This window comes from Pocillopora verrucosa, chromosome 11 (assembly GCF_036669915.1).
Source record: "Pocillopora verrucosa isolate sample1 chromosome 11, ASM3666991v2, whole genome shotgun sequence".
NCBI classification, from domain to species: domain Eukaryota; kingdom Metazoa; phylum Cnidaria; class Anthozoa; order Scleractinia; family Pocilloporidae; genus Pocillopora; species Pocillopora verrucosa.
In genome coordinates, this window is record NC_089322.1 from 10,577,862 (window position 1) to 10,587,794 (window position 9,933).

General features: G+C 35.3%; 2 protein-coding genes across 2 annotated transcripts in view; one reads left to right on the top strand and one right to left on the bottom strand.

Moving 5' to 3' along the window:
* Positions 1-6,024, bottom strand: LOC131768636 (protein lifeguard 4). Its single transcript, XM_059084358.2, has 7 exons — positions 5,889-6,024; positions 4,114-4,222; positions 3,416-3,521; positions 2,387-2,420; positions 1,571-1,688; positions 1,121-1,166; positions 1-646 (listed from the first exon to the last, which is right to left on the bottom strand). Exons 1-7 carry the CDS (start codon positions 5,998-6,000, stop codon positions 440-442), a joined length of 732 nt encoding a protein of 243 aa, XP_058940341.1. The 5' UTR covers positions 6,001-6,024; the 3' UTR covers positions 1-439.
* A 155-nt stretch (positions 6,025-6,179) lies between these two features.
* The window catches only part of LOC131768638 (serine/threonine-protein phosphatase 4 regulatory subunit 2-like), a 9,438-nt gene continuing 5,684 nt past the window's right edge, over positions 6,180-9,933 (top strand). The window contains exons 1-4 of the mRNA XM_059084359.2: positions 6,180-6,329; positions 6,433-6,520; positions 8,041-8,089; positions 9,369-9,490. Of these exons, the coding sequence (XP_058940342.1) occupies positions 6,278-6,329; positions 6,433-6,520; positions 8,041-8,089; positions 9,369-9,490 (311 nt within the window). The 5' untranslated portion in view covers positions 6,180-6,277. The remainder of the gene's footprint in view (positions 6,330-6,432; positions 6,521-8,040; positions 8,090-9,368; positions 9,491-9,933) is intronic.

Here is a 9,933-nt window from a genome sequence, read left to right on the forward strand (position 1 = left end):
TGACAATAATACCGCTTTTTATTTCTTCATTTCACAGATCTAAAGCATTGAAATCAAATCACTACCGAGTAAACTATTTGACGCGTTGTATAAAAAGTTTTAACATTTGCTGAAAGCAAGACCCCTTTACAGCTGTTACATGTAATTGAAAATTTGAACTTCTCTAAACAAGGAAACAACGCGGAAATGTTAACATAATTTGCAAAGAAAATCCTCAAACAATACCTTAGTGTACATAGCATTTTCATCCTACAGTTCCCCAAGCTGAGAAGTTTAATACATTGAAAACTCTTTCTAACTTATTATCATTTGACCTTCAACTACAGTGTAAACTAGCACGAATCATTCCACAGCAGGAAATACAATAGTAAGATTAACCAAGAGACAGTTGCAAGAGAGCCTTTTTTTAAAAGGCTGGGTGTCGGCCATTTTAAATTAATCAGTTCTTCTTCATAGAATTTAGGATTCTCAGGATCTCGATGAAGAGATTGATCATGTCCAGGTAGAGGTTGATTGACGCCAAAATGTATTCCTCTGGTGAAAGTTTGTGCATTAACATGTGAGTATCAAACACAATGAAAGCTGAGAACAGCAGAGCGCCAGCTATGGCATACACAAGCTCAAAGGTCTCGCTGTGGAAGAAAAACTGAAAAACAAAGTTGTAGAGAGATAAAACAATTAGTAACTTAATTGAAATGCTTCTTTTGTTTACAGAAGAACACACATCATATCAAAAAATATCTAGACATAACGTGAGAATGTCCCTTTGCCAATTATGTAAAAAAAATACTATTGAGCAATATTATGCTTAGATTTACCCTAATCCCAAATCTCTAAAAACCGATTGATCGGTCAAAACACTATTAACACTCCTGAAATAAATAAGAAGCTCAAAAAGTCTAAGTTTGAAAGTAATTTTGGTACGTGATCCCAAATAAATCCATTCAGTATTTTTATCCCCATTTTTGCATCATTTCAAAGAAAAAAAACTGATAGCAACTTGAAGCACTGGCTGTTTTTAGCACGAAACTGATAACAATTCGCAAGATATAGCACAGAATGAAAGTAAGAGTAGTTCATATTTTACTAAAGCAAGTATCCTGCTTCTGCATAAACCAACCTGCAGAAACCCAGCTAAAATGAGGATCCACAAAAGAGTGAACAGGCTGTAGACAAAAAAAAAAGGAACTATCAATGTTGATTTCATCACCTTCACCCTGAAAACAACAGAGACCTGTGCTATTAATGCCTTTTAGGATTAGCGTCAAGTCTTCCAGCTTTGAAAGCTGGAAAATTGTTCATCTCATTTAAACAAACTACCTGCTTATAGAATAGTGTTAAGTGTCCACTGATTGTCCAAACCCCAACCTCATTCATACCTTAATACAAATAATTAACCTATATTTATTGTGATAGGTAAAAAGACAATTTAGGGATGTCCATTCATAAAGATGAAATACAATGTTTGATTACAGTACTGCATGTGATTATGAATTGACTATCACAAGCTTCAGTTTGTATCCATAAGCTTGATCTTGATCTTGACAAAAAATACAACAAACAAACATACCCAGCACCCCACGAACTGTAGTCTCTCTTGCTTTGCATTGTGTACATTGTCAATGCTGTGGTTGTTGCCACAGTCAGCACAAATGCTTCCAGCACCAGCACTTGGTCATAAAATGTAACTGTAATGGAAAAGATTATCTTTACTTACTTTTTTGTCTTATTTAAAGGTTTAGTCTATTGGTACTATAAAAGTGATACCAGAATCGCATAAAGGAAAACCTCCACCAGTGAAACAAGTTGCCTTAAATCTGATTGAGAAATCTTGTGGTATAAAAGATTGATTACTGGATGCCAGGAACCAAAAGCAATTGGAAAAATAACACAACAAAGATAGAGGATTGATATTCCATACACGTGTACACACACAAGGTGCCATTTTGGAAGGTGTACAGTTGCCACTATTTTCATCAAACAGCACCTCATGCTCTACCAAAAGGGTTAGTGGGTTCAAGACTACACAGTTTGACCACAAAAGTACAACAAGAAAGGAATCTCTCAATGATAAGAAAACTAAATTTTAAAAAAAAATAGTATAGTGATAGGGAAAACAAAAAATTGGCATCTACCCAAACTTTTCCATTTTCTTTTTTGGAAATACCACCCAATCCCATACCATTCAGTTTTTTTTTTCCTTCAGCAGCAATTTTGATTTAGTCTCAAACCCTGCCTAAGTTTTAATTTTTCTTTAGCCTGCATTGTAATAGAAAGCCTTCTATAAGGTTACCCATAGCCTACTAGCTGTGGGAGGTGTTTCTATACCCATGGCAAGGATATAGGAGTACCACTTAGGTTGTAAGATCAAGATGTCAAAACTTACCCAGTGTACCAACAGTATAAGCTTCTGATAGTGTCTGAAATAAAATGCACCATTCTAAGAATATTTGTATAATTACAAATGACTCCTAATAACTCCAACCCTCACTGACTTGCACCCCAATCTACAGGTACCATGAACCGTTTCCCCTCAACTTCAGTCATTGATCAACTTTCTTAACTCAATCTGGCCACCAACTTTCATTTCTATTCAGCTTATTTAAATATTCTTTCAGCTCAGTTACTGAAACCATGTTTGTCTCAATACACAACAGGTGAAACCAAATGGTACTGAGTCTTACTTTAAATGTTTATTTGTATTGTTAATCCATTTTAAATTCTTTCTTATAATACAAGAACATTGTCAGTCCAGTTAAGGGTTTTAGTGGTAGAGGAAAGGCATAAATTAAACTTAGGTGCAGTGTTATAAACTTCTCTTAGCCTCTATGTTTTGTAACAAATTAGATTAAAATGTTGATTTTATAAATAATGATAAAATAAACCCCCCCTTTCCTCCCCAAATTTCAATGAAATTTTTTCATTTACTCTAAGCTTCTGATAACGTGACCTTTTTCAGTTTCCCTAAATGTTTGAGCTTCAAGAGAAACCAGGGGTCAGCAAGTCAGCTTGGTGACCATTAACCCTTTACACCCTACCACCATTATATATGTTGTGGTTTAATTTTCTCCTTGATTTCAATTTTATTTTCCTTTGTTTCAAATGCATTATCATAAATTACAATACCCAAAAACAAAAGAGAATACAATTTTAACCAAGGATAAAATTGAACCACAACATATACATGTATATTCTCCATACTGTACTCTATACATTTCCTAAGCTGCTGACACAGAGAATTTCTTTCAAAATCAAGAGCTCCATAAGGTGGTGACGATTTCCTTTGTTCATGTTACCTTAGTGTGTGATTCAGGGGTGATATTATACGGTGAAATTAGATGCCAGTCACTCTTAGGGGTCAAAGGGTTAACCAAAACTGATATTTTTTACAGTACAATTTCAATTTCAAACTTACAAATGCACCCAAAAGGTACATGTTGGTTGGATGTTCTTTGCGCTTGAACATCAGTCCAATTAGCAGACCAAGTGACAGGATAAATGCCATCATCAAAACCTCAGGTCTATGAGAGACATTGTTTCAAGAAAATAGAAATGATGAATATGAGGATAATTTCTCTAAATGTGCACTAGAAAGTCTCTATTGGTAAATTTTTTCTCTTTCAAACCACCTTTGACCAGAAGACAGTTAGAAACAGTATCATTCTGGAACTCTATGCTATCATTGCCATGTGCAGACACCCATTATCTTTCTTCAGTACTTCTTCTTCTATGCACTGGACTTTCAACCCATGCTTGTGCCAATGTATACAGCCCTCATTGGGGAATTTTTTCAACTAAGTACTTAACAATTAATGAAAGTGCTCATAAGGCTCATACACTGCGTAGACAAAATAGCATGATACTGACAGTGACAAGTATATTGTACATCTGTAGTTACCAAAAGATCTGCAGAGTGATTCTATCAACAGATAACCACACAGTCTTTACAATTAGTAGCTGGTGCTGGGAAATTGGCTTTGTATAAAAATATTCCCTAATTGATAATTTGTTTCATTCTCCTCCCTTGTCTGCATTACAGACTTTTAAGATGTAGAGAGCACTCTTGGGTGGCAAACAATTACAATTTGAAATTATAGATTTTCCACACAGTACCTTCCCTGAACAAAAGTTTTGATGCTTTCTGTGTACATAAATACTCCCGCCACAAAAATGGTGAGCATAAGTTGGGCAGTAAGAATGCCATAAACCTTTCTGAGGAAACCTGTAGGAAAAAAAGAAAAGTTTTTCCATCAACAAATGCTTGATTTAAAAAAAAATAATTTTAGCTGAATTGTTGAAAAAAGATGCTGCTTTAAAGTAAATAAGCAATTCAGTAAACAGGAATAAATCAGATAGAAATTTCCCAAAATTTCAATGCATTAGCATGGCTGATTTTTATATTCTCAGTGTAGTTGCCAACATCCTCTCCAAGGTCTGCAGACTGATGATTCTGTTGTTTTTTTTATTGTTGTTTTTGTTGTTGTTTGCTTTGTTTGTTTAATTAACCAACTATAGGGGCATGAGAGTTTTAATAGAATATGATAAATAGAAGTAAGACAAAGATAGATATGTACTATAGGGTAACACAAATGCTGCAAAGTAAAATTTTTGTAAATTTTTAACATGTGCTGTACACATGTAGCCATTTAGACAAACAATAATCATGTAAATGAACTACATGCATTTACAAGGCCAAAATGTTTTAAAAAGTAGAAAACTAAACATTTTAGACACTTGGTCATCATTTGGGTAAGAAATGATTTATCCTGATGATGACCATTTGGTTTTATCTTTTCAATATTTTAGCCAAGTAAACAGCTCATTTCAAACATAAGTGAAATTTATGGAAAAATAAGTTAATAATAGCCCAGTTATAGTTACTGTATTTAAATATTTCAATATTTACAACTGACTTAACCCTTTAACTCCCTTGAGTGTCCAAAACAGAATTTATCCTTACGATATCAGCACTATATCAACCAAATAAGTATTAAGAATAAAGAATAATATCAATTTGAGATAATTAGTTGACTCAATACTAAATTGTCTCAACAAACATTACAAGAATTGCATGGCTGACAGTAAGAAGAATTACAAATTTGTTTGGGAGTTAAATAGTGGAATAACCTCAATAAATGATGATTACAATTTAGTAATAAAATGGACGCCACCAAACTTGTTCTAGACAGGCATACAGTGTATATAAGCAAAATTAGGGGTGCTTTCAAGACCCTGCTGTGTTGCTCTGGAAGCCTTGCAGGTCATAGAAGAGAAAATCTCTCTAACAAAATTAATACCTCTACAATTCTTACCGCTAATAAAATTTCCGAGGAAACAATAAAGCAAGCAAGCAACTACGCATTGAAGAACTGGAATATTAATTATTTTTGCTTTTATTGAAGTTTCAGGTGAAAATAATAATAGCCTATGTGCTCATCTATTACCTTCCCACAAAATTAACATATATACAGTGACTATCATGTGTTCTACATGTAGTTTCATGTTACGAAAAAGTAGAAGAGCTTGCTTTGCACAATTCATCATAGCCCACTTAAAATACAGTAAGAACTGCGAAAATCTACCAAAACTCCAAACGAGGTATATAAAAAATGACGTGTACACAGAAATAATGTTTACCATCATTCATCTTCAGAATAAGAACACAAAAATTTTAGTTTGATTCAAAATGTGTAAACATTTAAAATCTATCTGGCTATTTCCGCTCTCTTCTCAAAAAAAATTCTTCACAATTTCTAGTAACAACAGTAAGTCATCATCAAACAAAAAGGGTTTCACTTTCAAACTCCCTATCGATCTTCCAGGAGAGAAACATTCTGACGAAAATCGTCATTGGAAAAAAAAGCTATGAAACATTCTGTAACACTAACCAAGACGGATATTGATGTTCGTCTGGGCAACAGTGACTCCATAACTGAAATCGTCCTCCAAACTCGAAAGTTTTGAGCCGCCAAACATCGTATCTCCTTTGCTAGTCGACATCTTGGAAATTGCCAATTATCCTCTGTAAGCAAGAAATTTCACCTAAAGAACGGTGTTTTTGATTGGTTTTCTCACATAAATTAACCAATCGTATTTCGTGTTAGAAACTTGTTTTGAAATCTCTTCCAAATATGGAGACATAAGGGCTACCTCCGGTGGAAACTATGACGTCAATTTCAATGGCGCCATTTTTGTTGTCCGCGATTCAGACAGAGTTTGGAATATTTTAATTTTTCGCAACATTTCTTGTGGTAATCGTCAACGAAAATCTGTTTCGATGCTCATTAAAACGATGGAGAATAATGAAGAAATCCTTCAAGCACTGCATGGTAAGTTTCAGTGAGAAATTGGGTGAATTACGGGCAATGAAATTGGATTTTCTCAATGTACCATTTTTGATATTCGCGGTTCTTTTGACGATTTGTCCGGCAGAGTTCGAGAGCGCAACAAATGCTGAGAAAGTCCTTACACAAGAATTAGAGGACATGCTCTTGTACATCGCCAAGACAGGGAGAGTCTTGTAAGTGTTCATCTGTCAAATAATTCTGTAGCTAACGTAATGTCATTTTTGAGATGTTAATTTTTTGTTACAGAAGGCCGCATGTGTTTGTTAATGAATACGATCAAGGTTCTCTCGCGTATAGTTAATTCAAATTTTTGATCCATTGATATTTTCCGTCGTAAAGGTGAGGATTAGCCGGCAAGATTGCATGCTTCTGTCAAATCTATGTTTACTATTTGCACGCCGGCAGCAATATTGTCCTTCTACTTTCAAGTCAGAATTTGGCTGATAGGCCGGCCAGCGGATTTAAAACGTGGTTTGCCCAAAAACTGCTGAAAGGGTCTCTCTTGCAATGAGTCTGGAAAAACATACATGGCCATTGATCAGCACTTTCCTGTTGCTTGCAAGTCAAATTGCAAATTATACCCATTTCTTCTTCCAATTAAGCCAGCCCACCTTCCCAAATCACATTCCCCCCCCCGTCTTTTTTCCACCCAGCCCCAAGCTCTCACCCTCTCCTCCTGTTGTTTACATAGAAACTTCTCAACTACTCATATTTGGCAACTAAAGAGATAAGCAGGCCATGTTATTCATTTAAATTCTGCAATCGATAGACTCTTTGGCCATTCTCGTTGTGGCTGCTGGTGTAGGCATTCTCCCATATGACCTAGTTTTACTTTGGTGAAGGCGTTTTTAGCTCTGTCAAACTAAGTTTTAGTGGAAGACTTCCCCATCAGAAACAATTTTTAAACTGCAGAATGCATGGCTGGAAATGTTGTGCATTCACTTTGAACTGTAGCAGAATTGCTGCACCATGGAATCATGAATCACCAAATTGTTAGGTAAAACCTTCTGGAAAGTAAATTTCAGGATACAAATCATATTAGCCTGTCTTAACAGTTCCAAACATTGGTGAATTTACCGGTAAATCTGTTGACTTGAGGGAAAATTTTAAGTAATTTTCTACATGCTGGTATACATGTATATCAGTGACTGCTGAATGTTTTTCAAGCCATTGCGAACACTATCAAAGTTCAGACTGTTCATTGAATGAGGAAAAAAGGATCTGCTATGTCACTGGAATGTGGACATGCTTTTTCAGGAGGAGTTATGGGTGGGATTTGGTGCCCCAAGTTCAACTTTTTTTTTTTCCAAAATCATTATTTGGTAATCTTCTATCACAAAATGGTTGCTATATAATGAGTGCCTAAAATCATCACACAGTTGAACTACAGGCTGGGCTAGGCACTACCGAGAAATTACTTCAACTGTTTTTCAAAATTTTTATTTTGTGTACCTTTGTGTCCAACATTGTTGTAGAACTGTCTTGAGGTCACTGCTGAAAGTGTTATCATTCTCTCTTCAGTATGAAAGTTAAACCATTGTCACAAAGTACATATATTTTTGGAGATGGCTTTTCTATGTAAACTTTCTGTCATCCGTATAGTTTGATTGCAAACAGTTGTCAGGGAAATTTTCTAGTGCATGTATTAGACATTATCTGTGAAAAAAACATATTATTTTATTCTTTGCCACAGATTTCCATGGAATTCATTAAAACCTGTCTTCTTGTTTAAACTTGACAAGGTAAAACCTAAAATTTTATTATACTTTGACCAATAATGCTTATCCTGCATTTTTCAACTACATTTGTCTGGACATAGCTGAGTACACGTATATGTAAGGTCTGCATATGTCAGAAATACGTTTATGAATCCATAAAAACAAATAAATGTGGTGGTTGTTTTAAGAATGTTGAAAGCCAGCTTAATGTCCTTCATCCATTGAAACTGTTTTATCCATATTATTGTAGCCTAATCTATGCAAAATGCATTTGTTGCAATCAAAATACCATGGTTTGCTGTTAAATTTCATTAAGTGTGCAGAAATAAGACTATGGTGTCCAAAATGTATTGGTTCTACCATTTTAGTCTACTGTTGTCATGGTTTTAAGCATGAACCCGCGAAATTTCATGATATGTGCAAATGTTTTTCAGCTCTGTCAAGGTACTGTGCTTTTACACAATTTATGTCAATTTTTATATATTGATAACTACTTGTATCAGGAGAACAATTTCAAGGAAAACCAGAATAATCTCCATGTTTGAATAAAAATAGCTTACAAAATCAAAATTTAGGCCACAAACTCTCTGATCCTCAGGGCCTACCAAACCTCTTTTTTGCTGCCTTCAGTTGTTGATCATTAACAAATATTTACAAGTAGAGACATGAAAGTGATACAATTGCAATAAATTGTGATGCAGTCCAACACAGTTTTGCTGATAGTTTTCCAGCAGTTTTAAGCTGAAGGATTGAACATTTATTCAATAGCAGTAAAGCTCTACTGCTTGTTTTCACAGTTCTGTGGCTTTTTTTTTCTCCAAGCACCCACAAAAGTCAGGCTACTTTACCTGTGATCCTTCAGGAATTTTGATTCCGGCCTTAGAGGGTGGCATTGTTAACAGCAGCTTAGAGCATTTTCTGCCATCTGGCTATCAACTCCACAGTGCGCCTGTTATTTTAAGGTGCAGTAAGGCATAAGAATCAGTCTGTGCATCTCTAAATCCCCTATAAAACAAAAAAAGTTATACACATGTATATCGTAATGTGTGTTAACTATATAATTGTAAAGTGTATGTCATAGGTAACAGAATAGATTGAGAAACAAAACCTAAACTCATTACTTGGCTGATGAGTAGTGAGACAAAAGTAAGTTCTCAGTACATTCTCATTTCATGCTGACCAGGAGAGGACAGGTGTTCATGTGCATGTATGCAGTTTGTCATACATGTACATGTACCTGTCCTTCTATGCTAAATTTGACCTTGTCTCAACCACTGGCACAAGTTATGTTAACATTTACTAGGTAATGCGAGAATTCTTTGAGAGCAGCCCATCCAGGAATGCATCATCTACTGAACCAACGGTTACAGCAGACTTTGAAGTAATGAGGCAGAGACTTTTGGATTGTCTGGATTCATTCACAAGGTATGACTGATGATGATAATAGTAAAGATGGATTTATTCATGTACAGCAGAATCTCTATATCAATATGCTCTAATGCTTTTTACAACACTTTGTGGAGGACTTTGGCCAGATAGCATTAAGCAGTTTACAATTTGTTCTTAGGGAAATTTTATTGGGTGCCCCCAATTTAGGAATTGTTTAGAAACAATGCTAGACCACAACACAAAGAGCTACTGTATGTTCCCTACTCTTTGCAAGAAGTGTGTGGGTTCTTATTGTTGGCTGCCACCCAGTACAGAGAAGATGTAGGAGATAGGGCCTTTGATTTATTGTCCTTATTGGAGGAAACTAGAGGGGCAATTATTTGCAGATGTCTCTGCTGCACATTTTCCTTGGTTATTGTAACACCCTCTGACTGTTGGTCCAGTCTGGGGCACAAACCTTAAACCTTCAACCTTCTGCA

Excerpts from the sequence above, each read along its gene's own strand:
- LOC131768636 (XM_059084358.2), bottom strand. The coding sequence starts at position 6,000 with ATGTCGACTAGCAAAGGAGATACGATGTTTGGCGGCTCAAAACTTTCG. Across the intron at positions 1,689-2,386 it reads TTATACTGTTGGTACACTGG|TTACATTTTATGACCAAGTG; the intron begins GTAAGTTTTGAC and ends TTTCCATTACAG. Across the intron at positions 647-1,120 it reads TTTTAGCTGGGTTTCTGCAG|TTTTTCTTCCACAGCGAGAC; the intron begins GTTGGTTTATGC and ends TTTGTTTTTCAG.